This window comes from Gordionus sp. m RMFG-2023, chromosome 5, assembly GCF_954871325.1.
Source record: "Gordionus sp. m RMFG-2023 chromosome 5, tfGorSpeb1-WG-v2, whole genome shotgun sequence".
Lineage (NCBI taxonomy): Eukaryota > Metazoa > Nematomorpha > Gordioida > Chordodea > Parachordodidae > Gordionus > Gordionus sp. m RMFG-2023.
This window is the reverse complement of record NC_088779.1, coordinates 205135-224634: the sequence shown is the minus strand read 5'-3', so window position 1 is coordinate 224634 and position 19500 is coordinate 205135. Positions and strand designations below refer to the sequence as shown.

At 24.5% G+C, this 19500-nt stretch overlaps 1 protein-coding gene and 1 long non-coding RNA gene across 2 annotated transcripts; both read right to left on the bottom strand.

Annotated features, from left to right (window-relative positions):
- Positions 1–3715, bottom strand: LOC135929620 (uncharacterized). The gene is made up of 4 exons (XR_010572619.1): positions 3690–3715; positions 173–199; positions 79–111; positions 1–31 (listed from the first exon to the last, which is right to left on the bottom strand). It is a non-coding gene; the product is annotated as an uncharacterized LOC135929620 (long non-coding RNA).
- A 115-nt stretch (positions 3716–3830) lies between these two features.
- Positions 3831–15544, bottom strand: LOC135929725 (uncharacterized). The gene is made up of 18 exons (XM_065466429.1): positions 15417–15544; positions 15327–15353; positions 15238–15264; positions 15101–15124; positions 15016–15048; positions 14931–14954; positions 14855–14890; positions 14784–14804; positions 10616–10645; positions 10500–10520; positions 9856–9888; positions 9613–9639; positions 9526–9558; positions 9443–9472; positions 6467–6487; positions 6381–6407; positions 3933–3974; positions 3831–3868 (listed from the first exon to the last, which is right to left on the bottom strand). Exons 1-18 carry the CDS (start codon positions 15460–15462, stop codon positions 3831–3833), a joined length of 540 nt encoding a protein of 179 aa, XP_065322501.1. The 5' UTR covers positions 15463–15544.
- Positions 15545–19500: the final 3956 nt, after the last annotated feature.

Sequence of the window (19500 nt, the reverse complement as noted above, 5' to 3'; positions counted from 1 at the left end):
CCATTATGCTGTAGAAAATATGATCTAGCGTCTAAAATATAAAAATTTTTAAATCATATCATAACATACATTTTTTACCTTTTGAGGATAAAATTTCAATATACCAGGAGACTATAATTTTGTTAAAATAATTAGAGATTGTGTTATTAAGGTTTATAAATTATATATATACCTCGCCCACGAAATATTTCTGTTTTTCCTAAATTTTAGAAGAAAATGTTATGTTTGCTTTTAAATTTCCTTATTGAAATAATGAGTAAGAATCTATATATTTATGACTATTGTCGTTATTTTATAATAGGTAAAAAAAAATTTGATTTAAGTTATATTAGAATTGGATGTTATGTTAGTATTATAAAAAATATATCAAATGAAGAATAGATTAATCGAACAAATGTTTTATAATAGTAATATTTTATATATTTAATCCTGTTTACCTAAAGATATTATTAAGGTACCATTCAAATGGTCTAGATTCAATAAATACATTTTTTGCAATTATTTTCATATACTCAAAGAATTATAATTTTAAAATTTAACAGAAATGGAAATAATTAATGAGATTTGAGAATAATTTTTTAATGGTTTATTAGAATATATGAAATATATAAATATATTCTTTTTTTAAATTTAGTATATACGTAGTAATTCTTCTGTCTTGGCTTGGGTTTATATAATTTTAAAAAAATACAAATTATTCAATTTTTTTAAGATGTAATAAATCTTGTTTCCTTCTAATTATATAAGTAAAAATGAATCTACTTGAATTAAATAGGGTCCCCGATAACAAAATATCTTTGGTATCTTTTACTAAAATTTCGATATATTAAATGAAAAAAACAAAAATATATAGCATGAAACCATGATAGAAGTATCATTTTTATAATTTTTAAAGACATACAAGAAAGAAGTCAATTTAATAGGAAATATTCATGCTAATGGCTGTGTTATATTTAAAATTTAAAAATAATGGGAAAATAAAATAAATTATGTGCAAATTTCCCTTTGATTGAATGTATTAGTAATAAAGCAAATGATAATAATTTATATTATATTTTAATTTCCATTGTTTCAATTATTTAGTTATTTATTCTAATCTGCTTATTTTTATTATATGAAAGAAATTTAAAAAAATATTTTTTTAAAGTAGGGACATTGAATAGATCGAGAAAATTATAAATTATTTGGTGATTTGATAGACTTTATTGTATTAACAAAATATTAATTTTGAAAAAATACGTAAAATAGCATTCACAGAAAAGTATTTATTAAATTTCCCAGTTTTTACCAATCCATTTATCCTGTAAGAAACCACCCTCTTTGTATTTGGCCATTATGTCTTATCATCTTCTGAAGGTATTCATCAGGGAGACCACATGGGCTCCATATTATTTTGTCTGTTGATAACTAAAATCAAAAATTATTACTCGCCTCCTATAGATCTATGCTATCGTATATTGATGATGGGGTCATATATAGTTGAAACAAGCTGTCAATATTGTTAATTTTTCGCTGACAGTCTTGTACTTGTAATTAACCAAACCAAAACCCCCGAATATTCGAAATCACTATAATTTTATTTAAAGTTGATTTTAAGCATATCTCCTTGAAAAATTTATGGCATTTGAGCTTTCCCATTGGTGAGAAGTCTGTGAGTTCTTCTTTTCTTGGCAATATTTACGACATTCTTCCCTATCTCTCTGTTCGCAAGGCCTTTATTTTTCCGAATTTTTTAATATCCCTAATATCCTTTATATCCTACGATAGAGCCCAATATTAGAGAGGGAGCATCTAGTGAGATTCGAAACCAGAATAAGAGTCATTCTTAGTGACTGCTTAAACATCAAGTCTACATATAAGGCTTGGCATCAAGTCACCCTTCTTTCCAAACATGGTGGTCTTGGTATGAGATCTGTGTTTATTGCTAGCTACATACAGGCACATAGATTAACTGACCAACATCTATCAATCCATGATGTCTTTTAAATACAGCAAGCACGAAGTGGTCAAAATCCTCCACAACCTTTCGATCTCTGAAACAAGGATTGGGATCTACTAATTGTGAAAACACCTTTGGCTAGATATCATTCATCATTGAACTTATCATGGATAAAATTTTTTAGATGTTTAATCCATTTAGTAATTTCATAATTCATTTGAACAACCATGAGTTCATCTATGCTCTATATAACAGCCTCAACATTCCTTTCTTATTACTATATAAAAGAGACAAATGTTATATTGATGAACAATATGCTGCATTGATGCAATCAAATTATATTTCTTGCATTAATGTTTCTTTCCAGATGGTAGGCGTCTGATGGAATCACACGAATTCCATGTTCACAAAGAAGTTTCTAATATGGGATTTTTCTTGTTTGGACACGAACTCTCCTTCCAATTTGAACAAGAACATTCTGAAGAGAGCGCAAAATTTTAAGATCGTCATATACAGCGCTTATTCTTCTAATTACATATTTGTACCAATCATTTATTCCACTTTGACAACATATGGTATTGGATAAAAAATTTTAAGAACATGGGTCTCCTAATCAGGAAGATTTCGAGGAGTCTCGTGAAGTCTTTTAAAGGCAGGGAATCACAATAGCCATTCTTAAGGCTAATTATGTTTGTTAATTTGATCTCTCTTGATCATTAGGGGTCTTTTTTGAATTAATGTACTGGTTGTAGCTATAAAATTTTTTAACAATATTATATTCGCTTTTATTTATTTTGTATTTTCCATTATTTTATTTGTGTTGTATATTGTCATTTTGTTATAATATATTTTTTATACAAATAAATAATGACCCAATGCCAAAAAAAGCAAAATACTCTTAAAATTATATATAAATTTATTTGCTATTCAAAAATTTATAAAAAAACAGATATTAAAAATAGGATATGGCTAGAAAATAGAGAGGCACTTTTGTTAATATTAGTATTTTGTATGTGTAATCCTGGAAATGTCTTTAAAAATTAGATCTGAACTTTAATTGAGGTCAGAATTAACCTTTAAATAACTTTCACGATCACAGTTTTATTATTCTATTATAATGTTCAATATAAAAGGAGTCTTTTGAATTTCTTTTTTTTAAAAATTCCCAGGGTAAAAGAAAAAGAGTAAGAAATTTTTAGTTTTGTTGTAATAAATCTTTTTTTTTAAATAAAATTTTTAATTACTGTATTTTTTTTTCTTAGTTTATAGAATTACAATTATAATAAGCATAGTTGTGAAAAACCTTTTAATATATTGATCTGAATAAAGCTTTTGAAGACTAGCTCTACCCGCTATTTTTTTTAATACAGTATCACAAATATTTTTGCCTAGTGCAGTTGCAAAGAAATGTAATTTAACCTTTATCAAGAATTAAAAATTAATAATTCCTAAAATGTTATTTTGAATTATAAAAATAGAAAATTTTGATATTTTTTTTTCAGTAAATTTAAAGTAGTATTACTTTTACTGTTATTACAGAATGATTCTTGAACAACATGCTTATGATTTTTTTCAGCCCCCCAAAATGAATAAAGACTGATAAATTTCCAATTATAGGGTATTTGGAAAATACTTTATGCCAGTATTAATTTAAAACAACGACAAATATTTGCCAGTTACACTATAAAAGATAATCTTGGTTAAAATTAAAAAAATTTTCACTGAATTAATAAAGCATAATTTCTTGTACCTCTTGGTTTATTTTCTTGTTCTATGGTAACATTTAAGATATTAAATAAATTATTATAATATTCATACCTATGTTAATAGTAAGGTTTTCACTTCCCAGGCCTGAATTTTAAATTAGAATAGATAATATAAAAATTATCTTTTATAAATTTTTACTTATTCCAATCACCAAATTTGGAACTTAAAATAGTTTTAAATGTATGATTATACTAATAAAATTTATATAATCGGGTAAATAACTTACTTATTATATAATGGTCGTACTCGTACGTATCATTTAAGAATTCTAAATTATTATATATTTTTTTAATATATAGAAATTTTATAAAACACATTCTACGTCATCTAAACTATATGCAAGATTTAGCTATAGGGAGGAAGGGGCTATTAGGTTTGTTACAGCGTAAACTTTATTGAAGGTTTATGTTGTAGCTGTTGAACAAATAAGAGACAAATTTAATTTAATACATAAAATGTCAGTTATTTTCTGACAGGGGAATTGAGTTTTTCCTAGTGGAGGAAGAAAAACGTACTCAACACATGGGTGATTGTTAAAGAAAAGTCCTTTGTTGGAGATTTGGGATTAATTGGAGAAGATGTCAGCTGGAAAGAATAAAGAATGGACTTTTGGGATGAAGAATATATGAAGATGGATAATTATGATTTATAATCTTTATATTATTTTTTAATGATAGGTATTAGATTATTGTTTTTAATGAATAAATATGAGTCTCATGATTCGTTTTTACTATGAATTGTTTTAGTTTAATTTCCCATATTGCAGTATTTTAGCTATATTGCACTTTTTAAAGAATAATTTTTTTTCATTTTTTTAAATAAAACATTTCATTAATTTTTAAAATTATTCACTTTAATTTATTTTTATTTCAAATGATTGTTTTAAGTAATATATTAATTATATGTATGAGGAAGAGGGGGGGAGGGAATTGTTTAAGATGGAAATCAGCTTAAAATAATATTTGCGTTTATTTTTACAAAGGGAGGAGAATTATCCCTTATACCCGCTGGCTACGCCTATGTTCGTACATAGACCTGTGCGTCGTTAGTTCATGCCTTGGCCATAGACAAATTTATCAAACCACACCACTATGATCATCGTTCACTTCTATTACAGATAAATTATATAGAAAACCAGCCTACAGCAATGAATAATATTGATATGAAGTATGATATCATTTATTACAATTTTATAAAACTTTTAATATTTATTTCGTAAAATTTTGTTTAAAAAAAATTACTTATACCATATATTAATATAAAAAAATTATTTAGGATGACATCAACAACATGCAAAAATGATATAAAGGCCAGCACCAATTTTTTCTAAACCATGCCAAAATGACAGAAAAGCCGAATAAATTAATTGTTATTATGTGTAACTATATTATTTTTTTTTTTCAATGTTTTAAGAACAGATTATTATATATTTTTTAAAAGGCTACTATATTTTGACAATTATTAATAATAAATTTAAGTGTTACTATAAATTATGGCATATCAATTCTCATCAGAGTATTACAATTTTCAAATTAATTATCAATTCTATCTTTAGAATGAAAAATATTTAACAATAGATGTTAGTGATGTTAATCCTTAACTGTAACTATTTACCATTTAAAAAGGGTAGCTTTTTAGCATGTAACTATTTATTAAGAAAATTTTTTATTCTATAATACTTAAATAAAAAGTGTCAATTTATTTTCATAAACATTGGTATTTTTTTTAAGTTAAATTTTAAAATAAATATTGTTCGAAATTCTTTCTTGGTAATCATATTAAAAATCTTTATTTTTTGTTAATAGTATTGTTAAAAATTTTATAAGCAGCTTTTAATTTTTTTAGTCTTTTTAGATTTAATTTTATCAAACTTCTTGTTATAATATTGTGAATAGTTTAGCTTGATAATTGTTTGATTTTTTAATTCTTAGCCGTAAATTATACGCTTTCGTATATTTTTCTTAAAAACTAGTCTAATTATAAAGAAGATAAATTAAATCGCCTCAAAATTCTAGCGGATTATTTTTGGCACACGTTTGTAGAATTAGCTGTATTGAGAGATATTAAGCAATTATTATTGACATCTATGACAAATTACCCAACTATGATAAATAGATTCATAATTTGCAAATAAAATCTCTCTACACTTTAAAAAAAAATAAAATAAAATGTTATGTTATGATATAAAACACTTTATTTGTTTTATATTTGTTTGTTTTTTATCATTAATTTTTATAGGGTAATAGATATATAATAAATAAATGATCAATTTTCTTCATCTTAAAGCTGCTTTTGTTTTAGGCATTAAGTCATTAGTCATGATTGACATAATTTTTAAAAAAAATCAGGTGTCTAAAAAATAACTAATTAAATTTGATATGCCATATTTTTCGACAAGATATTACTTTTTAATAAAACAATATAAGAACACCAACATATTTATAAGTTTTCTAGGAGTGAAAAATATGGTTCGCTCCCTAGAGGCGGATAATTTATTCTAAAATCTCCCACTGTCCGTTGTGACACACAGATATATATATATAATTAAATATGTAATTATTAATTGGTAACATGATATTATGAATTTCTAAAAAAATTATTAGAGAATGTAATATTTGAAGTAAATAAGCAATACATGCAGCAACTAATATTAATTAATTAATTTATTTGTAACCTGAGTTGATTATTATATTATTTTCGTCTAAAAAATTATATTATATTGATTGCCATTGAATGTAAATTATTATAATAAATAAATACCTCTTTTTTGGCAAGTGATATCTGAAGTTATTGTTTTTAATATTTATATTAAGTAATTTAAATTATAAATGGCTTACTCTTATCAAGACTACAAATTATGACTTCTGAAACTAAACAGGGTTTTGACAAAATATAAATAAAATAGATAATAACGAAATACAAACTAAATTTTATTATACTTATGAGCAAAAAATTCGTTGATTAAGTATTAATAAAGATTTTTTTAAAAATAATTTTATTTTGTTCACTTCTATTAATTTAAAAAAATATTCCACTAAACATAACTCCATTTTTAAAAATTACCCTTCAATGAATCTTTTTAAATTCGCTTATTTAAAAAATAATATGTATAAAGAGAAAATATCAGCAGGATACCTTTCATTAAATCATAACCTATCAACAAAATAATATAATAGTTAAATAAAATAATATAAATGACACTTTATTTTAATTATGAATAGTAAATCTATATATTCCAAAATTAATAAATTAAAATAAATTGGATGTAATAAAATATAAAAAAGAATTATTTACTCAAACCATCAAAACACAAGATATTATAGGAGGGCAAATGCATTTTTTTTAAAAAGCATGATTAAAAAAATTGTAATAATATTTCGATTTGAGTTTATTATAATAAATTTTTAGATTAATATTAATTATCAAATGCTAATTTATAATTTTTAAAGGTTTTAGTTAAACTATACATAGATATGAAATTTAAGAGGAATGATAAATGTAATAAAAATTATCGAATTCCAAGAAAAATATAATTTGGTGAAAAAAGGACAAAAATGGATAAAAGCATGAATAAATATATTTATAATTAAATTGTTTCCCTTCTTAGAAAATAGGAATTTTTATTGTCATTAAAATATTTTAAACCACTTTTTTAAAAAATGTTCTAGTCTTACCAAATAATTAGAATAAGGTCTATTTTAGGAATAAGTAAGAATTCTCTGAGAAAACTAATATATGAAAAATGATTAGCAGATTTAGGTGGGATTTAGCTCATGGTGACTCACTTAAACAAAGTCAAAGAAGTCTAAACAACTATAAGAATGTCTTTTTAAATTTATTAATTATTTTTATTAGATTTAAGTTATATTCGTTAACTTAATTAAAGCAACAATAACTGATTTATAAAACAACTAAACGCTTACATTTATATATTAATAAAACTGAATTATGCAAATAAAACTCTAAAAACATAATCATTTTTCATTAATTAATCGGAATTATTCAATATTCGATTTAAAAATTATCATTGGAACAACCGATTAAAATGAAACTTTCATCGTTTGTGATGTGGATATAAATATTTTGGATCTCTAGCATATTTGTGAAACGATAAAATATTTTAAAATAAATTTTATACAAACACAAAAATAATAACTAACAACAGTTCCTTTATATCGTTTTTCTTGCCTGTTAGAATTTATTTCATCACAAAGTAACCCAAATATAAAAAAATATAATTTCTCCTACTGAAATCTCTACAAAAAATTAAACACAATTTTACTGATACATATTTCTCTAGAATTCCTGCCAATATTAGAGCTAAATCACCAGCATATCTATTTCTATCTATCTATGCACAATCAAAATGATATACTACCGTCATCCATTAATAATTAAACGTGCGATAAAAATAGAATTACTGTTAAATGGGTGACCCTTGTCTACTGCACTGATTATGCCCCCAAAATCATGTATAAAATGCCCTTTATATAGGTTTTCCCAATGAAAATGATTATTTGAGATACCATAATAAGTGACATAATTAATAATTAATTAATTATTTATTATAATTTTTTTTATAATTAATCTATGCATCAAACATTGTACAACTTAGAATTTCATACCGCTTTTCATATTGATCTAATGCAGATACTTTTTTATTAAAATCTATTTTTAAATAAGTAGTTTGGATTTCATTGGACATGTAATTGATATTAAAATCTTATGTCAATTTTATTAAAGCTGACAAGTATAGGGATTTTCAAAATCATAGTGTAACTCTTTAAATAATAGAAAAGCAACGAATGAGATAATAAAATATTATATTTAAACTGAGTTAAAAGATTAATATTTCCGAAATACTATTAAAGTGTTTCTACAGTTTTAAATATCTGGGTTCAACGTGAACTTTACTTTTTAGGTTCCATCAATTAATAATTAATTTATCCTTTAGATTCTTGCATATTAAAATATCAAAATGGAGTGATTGGAATTTTGTAAATAGTTTTATAAAAGAGAAATATGTGAATTCACAAAACCTAAAGAGATTTTTAAAACAAAAAATTACTGCATTGCCTTTTATTTTGGTGTCAGAATTCTGATGCGAAATAAATAAAACAAGTAATTCCATCATTATTTGTTTAATTTCTCATATTATGCCATTCGGTAAATAATAAAGAATATGAAGTCTTAGGTAGTATTTTATAATTAAAATTTGACGATTTTTATATCACTAAGTTAAGGTTATGGCAATTACAAGGTAAATGAAAGCTTTATTATTCAATTTTAATATTTAATATTTTTTGGTTCTTTTTTATAGAAAAGATATGAAAAGTGCCCCATGAATATATAAATTGTATGGGGCAATAAATTATGTAGAAAGCGGAAGGAATATAAAATAATTTTATTTGAAATATTTAGGTTTTTATATTAATAATAATAAATTATAATTTTTGTTGGGAGTAAAGGAAACCAACTTTAAAAATTGTTAAAAATTTATATCTTAAATATTATTCAATAAAAATGTAGAAAACTTTGAAATGAAGTTTTGTATGGAAACTATTGAAAAACTAGGTAATATACAGATTTATTTATATTGATTTTAAAAACTTGGAAGTAGATAGACTCCATTTTTCAAAAATATAATATATTTATAAATGCAATCATATGTATTCATATTACTAAAATTATAAGCAATTTTAAATTGGTCAAATACAAATGATTATTTTGATATACCATTATGCTCGAGATGACATGATTTAGCGTCTAAAATTTAATTTTTTTAAAATAATAATAATTGGATATTTATATTATTTTACCTTTAGAGGATATTATGAGGATCGATTTGGAGACTAAAATATATTTAAATTTAAGATTTTATTTCTATTATATATAATATTATATACCTGGCCCACGAAACCTTTTGACTCGTCCTAAAAATAATATTGTTTTTTTTTTAAATGCTTGTTGAAAATTTGAATTATAATTTGAATGTATTAATAGTTTAAAAATATTAAATAAATGATAAATAACAAATAAAAATAATTTTAAATGGTTAAATATGAATTATAATAAATAGATAGTTAATTATAATAATTATAGCTAATTAAATTAAAATAGTTTATTTATATAGATCTAATCAAGATTACCTAAAGATATTACAAGGGTACCATTTAGACCTTCTATATGTGAATATTAAAATAAATTATATATATAGTTTTAAAAATCTTTTAACTGCCAATGTGCCGCCAAGAAATTGATTTATTTTTGAGAATCAAAGTCATTTTTTAATTTTAGAATAGGTAGGCCAATGTTCGATTGAACCTGTTTTAGCGATTATATTTTTAACTTTTATATAGAGTCCATTTTACAATTATATTGGGGACGAAAAATGTTGTTTTAAATGAATCGATAATTTAAAAACATATTGGGGCCTTTTTAAAAAATATAATATGTGTGATATTATTTTTAAATTTATAAAATTTAATATACAATTTTTTTGATTTTACAGAGAACCGAAATTACGAATTTTAGACAATTCCATTATGAACTTTTTAACTAGACATAATTTAATCGTATATTTAATATAAATTAAAAAATATACAAAAGTTCCTATCGAAATTGACAGTAAAATCAGATTTTTAAAATTTGTAAATCGCCCTCAATAAATGATATAGAGATATTAAGAAAGCTCATATTTTTTATCCAAATGACAATGATTCTATCTAAAATAGATTCATATCCGATAAGGCAAAAAAAATATTAATTTATTTTTTAAGATATTTATTAATACCTATTAGTTTTTGAGAGGTAGCTTTATTTTTACAAATTTTTAAAGATGTATTATAATTAAAAAATTTTTAAAGATAGATATATAATAATGAATGCGGGTAATTAAAATAAAAATACTTGAATTCATTGGTCCTATTGTAATATTTACTATAATAATATATAAGACACATAAAACATATTATATAAATTATGCGAAAAAACCTATAAACCAAATAAAGTATGTTTAACAGTAATTGCAAAAGAAAAAAAAATATCGTCATTCGTACTTTTAGTTTATGTAAAGTAATTTATATTTATATTCGTTTAAGATGTTCTACATAAATATTTACTTAGACGGTTTGTTTAGGATTTTCTTTTATATTTCTCATCTAAATATGATATTTGCTAAATACCCCCCTTCCCTTCCCTTTTTCTCCTTACGTCATGGTTTATAAAAGAAGCGTCCTATTATATTTTTTCTTATCAATAATAAGTAATGTCATATATTTACTCTATTATATAAAATTGAATTTCTAATAAAAATAAATGATATATAAAAATTTTTTCTACATAAAATTCAACTCCTTAGCCTGAGCTGATTTAGTACAAACCCGGGTTCAAAACAAATCTACTTAAATTTTTTCACAACCTTGGTTTTATCCTCATTTTATGATTATATCAATAACTATCAATTCTCCTAAAGCCATTTTAGTTCACATAAATACTCATTTAACATTTAGCAAAGTCTGAAGTTGAATTAATATCTAGTTTCTAACGTTCTCCTCCTCCATATATTCACAATGTATTGGACACAGTATATATATCTATTTTTTTATAACATAATTAATGAGTGTGTACGAAATATATTTATGATCGCAATTTGTTTACTTTTAAAATTTTTTTATAGTTTAATCTATTAATATATATTTATCATTTTCTTATAATGATTGAAACATTTTTATAAATAAAACTAAATTACATGATACTTTTCCCAAATAATTCAATATTTTTCTAAAAATTTTCATAATTTGGGATAAATTTTTTATTTTATTTATTATAGAAAATAATAAATCCTATTGAATACTGTCATGGATTATTATGAAATCAACCTCTTGAAAAAACCTATAAACGAATGTAATAAAAAACGATGATGCCAAGAAAATAGTTATAAACTACAACAATATTATCACAATTTCCTACTTGGATCATTATAAAGGCAATTCAGATAACCCAACTACATCACAAAACTAGAACATGAGCAATAGGAGAACTTGCTCATATTGCTTTAGAATTATTAACATAAAAAATAACAATTTAATAACCATCCATGGACCACTCACTTCAAGATGCCCAGGTAGTAATAAACCTCCAGCCTCCCTGCTTAAACCTTCATCACTTAGCATCTTACCTGATATTTCACCACCACCTTTAATTTTAACCCCAAATGACTATCAATTATTTAATCCACCAAATGAAAATCCAACACAGGAAAAGACCTTCATAAAAAATTATCCAATCCTGATTTGGAATACCCAAAATTTCTAACAAGCTATTTTAGCCCTACCATATCACGAATCCCAAAAGCAGCCCTTAAATTAATTTATCCTTTTTATATCAAAATTATTAATAATATTTTACAAAATCCAGAAGATCATTGGAGAAAATTGATATATTTCCCAACATTAATATTATCAAATCCACCAAAAGATAATCCAATCCCACTATGCCAAAACATCAAAGAAAGAATTGAAAACTTTGATCTTAATTTTGAAAAATTTACACCAAATATCAACGATCCTGCTAAAAAGACTTTAAATAACCCTTCACACAAACTAATATATAATAAGAATAATTTCAATTTAAAAGGAGCTCTCCGAGCTCTTGCTAACGCAAATACGTTGGCACCCGATAATATCAGTACAAGAAATCAACTTTTAGAAAAACATCTGAGCCCCAAATACACTCCTCAAATACTGCCTATAATAAATTCAAAGATAAATATCACTCCCGGAGAAGTCATAACCACTACTAAATCTTTTCCAAACGATTCTGCTCCAGGACTGGATTACCCTCATTATTATTGACCTCTTGGGTTTAGACAGTTTAGAATTTCTAATACATTCTTTAACTAAAATTTTTAATATTAATAACGGGAAATTACCACATAAACTAGCAATAATCTTTGGTGCAAGCTGAAAATCAAGTGCGCCCAATAGCTATTGGAATTTTTTAACGACTAACCAGTTCAAAAATTATTTGTAATCGACTCAAATCTACAATAACCTTAAGCTTAGCTCCTTACCAAGTGTGATTTGGGTAAAAAGGAGGCTGTGAAGCCGCAATCCATTGCAGTCGACTAGTTTTATCCAACCTCAAACCTGAAGATTATATAGCAAATTTAGACATATTCAATTAATAGGAATAAAATTGTCGATACTTTCTTGGAAACATTCCCTGACTACCATTATAACATCCATCTTAGCTATGGCATTCCTTCCTTACTCAAATTTAATGATTATATTATTAATTCTGCAGAAGACCTCTAACAGGGTGACCCCTTAGGACCACTACTTTTTTTGCTATACTCTTAAACATCTAATAAGTAATATTGCTCTTTCATGCAAACTCAATCAACATGTTTTACCTTGACGATTCTACTATATCGAGGACCATTTCTTCAATCCAGAATTGTCTAGGTCTAATCAACAAACACTTTGATGAACTTAATTTATCCTTAAATATAAATAAATGCGAAATTTATTCTTCTCCGCCTTTAACAGACACCATATTAGATAACTTTAGACGGACACCCTTTTACAATATTTCAGTATATTAGGAGCCCCATTGGGAGGTGCAGAGTTTTAATTTTTTAAATCATCACCTTCAATCACTATTCCCCAAACTATCTGTCTTAAAAAATTACCTATCCAAGCATACTACATTCTCAAAAACGCCCTTTTAATACCACAAATCTCAACAAAAAGATTGGAATCAAGGATTGGTATCTCGTTCCTTAGTTTACCTCTCTTGAGCGATGATCACCAATATAAATCCCTCCTAAGATCTCTTAATTTCAACAACTCTGGCCATGAATGGTTAGATTCATATCCCAGTATTTTAAATAACCAGCTAATAGATAACGACGCTTTTCGTTATGCAATCAATTTAAGCTTGGGCGTACCTTTCCTAAACCATTATATTTGCATTGAATGCAAGCAATCGGCAGACGCGTATGGGAGACACGCTTTCCAGTATAAATTTATATCAAAAATCAGCCGACATGATAAAATAAATGCAATAATAGCTTACTTTTTAAATAAAGACAATTTTCCCTGTATTTTAGAACCTATATCCTTTATAGATAAGCCTTGACTGCAAAACCGTTGTACCTTTTTTCACGGGAAGGCCTTTAATGTGTGATTTTACCTGCATTGATCGGCTCCATCTAATAATTCCCATGATCCCCTTAACAGAGCCGAATCTCTAAAAAATATAAAATACTCACACCTAATGTGTGATAACCACTTTCCTATCGCAGCTACATCAACCTGCACTTTTGGACAAGCAGCTTTAGATCTATAAAAAATTTCCAAATCAATAAAAAAATCATACCTTTCTTCATTTTACAAACTCAAGCAGAAAATCGCCGCGTCTATAATTAGATCTAATTATCAAATATTTAAAACATCATGGCCCGACCATTTGATATTATTTTTTCTTTTTATAAAAATATACATTTGTATCAATCTTCTTTTTTTTTAACTTAAACTAATATATGACATATTTTATCATATTCTCTATAATAAAATGTTAATTTTTAAATAATAATATTTTATCATATTTGTATATAAATTTTAATAAAAAATAGAATTTAAAAAAAACATTTCCAAATTCAATATTATTTTAAATATTTTATTTTGAAACATTTCCAAATTCAATATTATTTTAAATATTTTATTTTTAAACATTTGTAAATTAAAGATCATTTTATATATTTTATATTTTAAAACATGAATGTTGAATGAAAATAAGGTAGGACTCCAGTCTACAGGCAAAAAATTTTGTATTTTTAAAATATAAATAATGTTTGATATTCTCATAAATATATCGCCTTTTCTTATTTTATAATAGAAATTTAATAGGAAAACTATTTTTTAATAAATAAAATTAAAAATTTTAATATTTTTAACCTTGATTATTTAATAGTTTATTTTAAAATGTGTAAATATTCTATATTTTGAGTTTTTAGAAAATGTCTATTTTGATTAGATATAAAAAAAATTAACAAATTCGTTCAGAATTTTACCTTTAGGTTTCGTTTCTTGTACTAATATATTAAAATTTAATATAAAATTTTATTTCCTAAAATTTTTATACCTAGATTAAGAGTAAGGTTTTCATATCTTCCTAATCCTAATTATTTAATTATAATTTTTATAATTTCTAAATTTACTAATTCCAATCATCAAATTTGGAGCTTGAAATATTTTTAAATATATATTAAATAAATTTCTTTTAAATTTATGAAAATAACATACATAGAATGTAATGATCAGTGTGCTTGAGATAATCTATAAGAAATATAAAAAAGGTTTCTTTGATAATTTAACATATAAATATTACTTTTTATAAAACTGGAAACATTTTCTTTAATAATAAAAATAAAAATTAAGCATAATTGATATAATACTTTTGAAAAAATATGTTATAATTATTTAATTTGTGAGATTAATTTAAAAGGTAACTTATATTTGATAAACCTTTTGCAATGTTTATAATATCACCATCTATAAATTAAAAATAATTTCAATTTAATGTAATATTTTATTCTTAATCCAATAAATAATACCTTCATTTTCACAGGTGAAGTTAATGCCTGAAATAATTAATAATAATGATTTTTTTTTATAATAAGTTATATAAATTAAAGGTGACTTACTCTCACGCCTACAAATCATGACATTTGGATCTGAAAAAGAATTCATGATTTAAACATAATTTATTAAATGGCTGCATAAAATATAATTTATGAATAAATAATTCGATTTTAATCAGGTTTTATTGATATTATTATATTCACTATAATAAATCCAGTGAAAAAAATTTGTTATAGATTAATTTGTCATTTTTAGTGTAGAATTATACGATTTTATTAAGCTACTCTCAAGCCCTAATTTTCCTGTTAGTATTATCCCAATATAATTAATTTTTTCAGATATATTTAAAAATGAATTGATTAAAATATATAATATTTAATTTTATAAATAGAAATAGAAATAACGGCGAAAATAATAATGAAATATTAAGTATTTATATTTTCAATATGAAGCTAATATAATGTGTGCGAGTAGGAATATGTGTAGAACAATTTTTTAGGAGGATCTTAAGCCTAGAAAAATTGAATGTAAAAATAATGGCTGTTATATATATAATTTGATACAAATCTATCCATTCATTGCTGTTAAGACAATACACAATTTTAAGAGGATTTATTTTTAGACCTAGGTTTTCATAAGTTTATTATGTCTATTGCCTGTTAATGACCATGTAATGCGAGCAGCTTTTTAATGTATCATCTATATACCATCACATTTTGATTGATATCTTATTATTAGATAAAAGATGGTTTGTATGGGTAAATATTGGATAGCTTTTAATGTTGAAGTTAATTTATTTCTAAATATGCCTTATGGTAGCAGTTCTGTGGGAACTGAAAAAATTGTTGATAATAGGAGTGAGCTAATTTCAAGAATTATTGTGTTTAAGAATATTAAAGGCAATAGCCAAATTAATTTAGGCAAATACATTTTAAAATGGTTTGGTGTTTTAGTATATTCGGTATTTTTTAATACTTGTATATTTGATAGATTATTTTCATGATATTATAAGCTGCATTCAATTATTTTGGCTAGTAATCAAAGCCAGATAATGCAAATAGCTACAGGTCTAAGATTTATGAGGTACTACAACCTTGGCTCCATAGAGGGAATTACCACTATAAGTATATGGTTTATGAGCTAATGTATTTTTGAAAGGAGATTAGTTTCTTGAATGATAGCAGAAGAAATAAGGTCTTGAAAGAATAGAGTATTTCGTCAATTCCAGTTAAACAATAATGCCTAAAAGGATGGCTCTCCAATTCATTGGAAGTTGAAAGCGCAAATATTTGATTCATCATAGATAGGAGCCAAATTATCTATGGATGTTGCAAGTATGGCTGATCTAATGTTCAGGTTATCTAGTGAGCTTATAAGTTCAACTCTCGTTCAAAGAGCGCCTCTCCAATTAAATTTTTCTTATCATCAAATGAAGAAATGTTTAATGTATCATCTGTTGAGTAATTAATTGTTGATGGATTAGATATTTATAGGAAAAAGAGTAAAAAAGTCAAACTAGTGCCTACTGATGAAAACTTATATTAAGTAAAAATGCTAGATTTTTGAAACAAAGCCTTGCACCTTTGAACAAACGAGATAAGATGTACGCTTGATAACAATAAAAAATCTCTAAAGCATGGAATTCAGGGTTTGCGGAGTTTGTAGAGGCATCATGATAAATATATTTTTAAGGCTTGTAAAGGTTTTAAAGTAATTAATATTATGCTTTAGGCGTATTGTTGATTTGATAAATTATTATCATTATTTCTCAAATTATTGATTTTTCATAATTTTTTTATTGAATTATTTGATTCAAATCTATAGACTATCATATAATTTTATATATTTTATCTTTATATATAGTTTAAATTATATAAATAGAGGCCATTACAATTATTTTATAATTAAAATTTTTAAATATTGAAAAAAGGCGCTATTCAGGAAAAAAGTACAAATGATGCATGGTTGAAACTAATCGGAATTTTTTTTTAATAGGTTTTCACTACCTATCCATAGGACAGATAGAACTATTATTTGTCCTAAAAATTTAGAAGGAAAAGTATTAGAAATTGAACAAAATAAAATATGGGTAGGAACGTGTGCTGGAAGAATTTCAACACTATTTATTGCCTCTAGTCTATACAAAACTATAAAATTAAATTATTTTAAATTTCCTAACAATAATATATCAATCATAGGTAATTTAAGCTATTTTTATAGTAACCACAAATTTAATTCATGTACATAAAATATATTAATTTTTTATTTCAACTGCTAAAAATATTTAGGAGCTTCACATGTAACAAACTATGGAAAAACATCGCTATGAAATTGCAAAATGGGTTACTTGAATTAGTGTTGTTAAACGGCTCGTTTTGAGCCAATTTTTAAAAACGGGTAACTCAATATTACATCCAGAAAAATATTACGCAAACCTGAAGATTTTGATCATAGACATAACAAAGGTCTAGACATATATTATCGAAATCTCGAGGCTTAGGCAATATCTTTCTGACTAAAATATTTAGTTAGCCGTTTTAAAAAATCGGCTCAAAACGAGTCGTTTAACAACACTAGCTTGAATAAAAGTTACGAATGTTTCAAGATCAAGAGAAGCCGCTAACACAGTTAAATCCTTTAAATGTTCAACAAAATGCCATATTGCATTGCATAATTGTTGCAATAAATAATTTTTTTTAATTCGAATTTTTTTATAAATATATATGCATATAAAAATATATATGATTTCATATTATAAAAATAAAAGTGTCTTTAACCTTATCACTTTTCATTCATTGGATATTTTTTTGGGAACGAGTGAACTCTACCCGGAGATCAGTGACCCCTACAACGGTGGGGGTCCTAAGCAACGGATTTTAAAAATTTGAATGGGGGTACTTAAAAAATTTTTTTTTGTTTTACTGTACCCATCCATAACGAAGTGATTTATTTTTTATGATATAGGACTCGACCTAGTGATTCTGTATACATATTGAATTAAATAATAAATGGGGGGGGGGGATTATTACATTTTAATAAATGTTAGTCGATGTTTAACAAATTAGGTTGATTTCTTGTCATAAAATTATTTTTCCAATTTCAAAATATGCCTAAAAATATTAACCAAAAAAATAAAAAAGCTTATTTAATAATTGCACATAGCATAATATAAGAGATGATAAATTCTTACTACCTCATATACTGCCCAGATTCTTAATACCATAAAAGTTTCTTAATAATTTAACCATTTTATCTATGAATATAAATTTTTTCTCTTTCTCTTCCTCTAATTTGTCTAAATTATTAATTTAATAATAATTTTTATTTTTTTACATTTAATTTATATCAAAACCATTTTTTCGAGTATTTAATGATTTAAAGCATAAAAGTAATACATATTAAATATCTCTAAAAAATAAAATTTTCTGGTGCCAGCCTGGCGGCAAAAATTTTTTAATTATTTTTTTTTAAAAAAAGATTCCGAATCCTCTTAAACATTTTTTTAAAAAATTTTTTTTTTATAATAACCAAATATACTCATTAATTTATGTACATAAAATGAATTAATTTTTCATTAAAGTGCTAAAAATATTTAGGAGCTCTCCGGAATATCACAAACTATGAGAAAACATTGTTATGCAATCGCAAAATGGGTCGCATGAATAAAAGTTGCGAGTGTTTCAAGAACAACCTTAAATGTTCAACGAAATGCCATATTGCATTGAATAATTGTTGCAATAAATATTTTTTTTTTAATTCGGATTTTTTATATATATATATTTTAATTTTTTAAAACCTTAACCTCATCCCTTTACATTCATTATATGCCTTAATTTTATACTATTTATGTTTTTTAAAATTCTCTTTTTAAATCCCTTATTTTGGCCTTTTAATTATATGGTGCCAGCCGCAAAAAAGAGAAAAAAAGGTAATCATGATATTTTTTTTTTCATGGGGATTTGGAATATTTTTTTAAAAAAGATTTCAAATAAAACGTGGATTAATCCCCTGGTTTTCCGAATCCCACATGAATCCGATGAAACCTAGAGGTTCAAGAATATATTCCTATCGGATGGATAATGGTCATTATACTCTTCATGTACCATAGTTGACTATAAACTAACAAAAAATAAATAAATTGTTTTT

Excerpts from the sequence above, each read along its gene's own strand:
- LOC135929725 (XM_065466429.1), bottom strand. The coding sequence starts at position 15,462 with ATGAATTCTTTTTCAGATCCAAATGTCATGATTTGTAGGCGTGAGA. Across the intron at positions 15,125-15,237 it reads TATTATAAACATTGCAAAAG|AAAATGTTTCCAGTTTTATA; the intron begins GTTTATCAAATA and ends TTATTATTAAAG. Across the intron at positions 15,049-15,100 it reads TGTTTCCAGTTTTATAAAAA|ATTATCTCAAGCACACTGAT; the intron begins GTAATATTTATA and ends TATTTCTTATAG.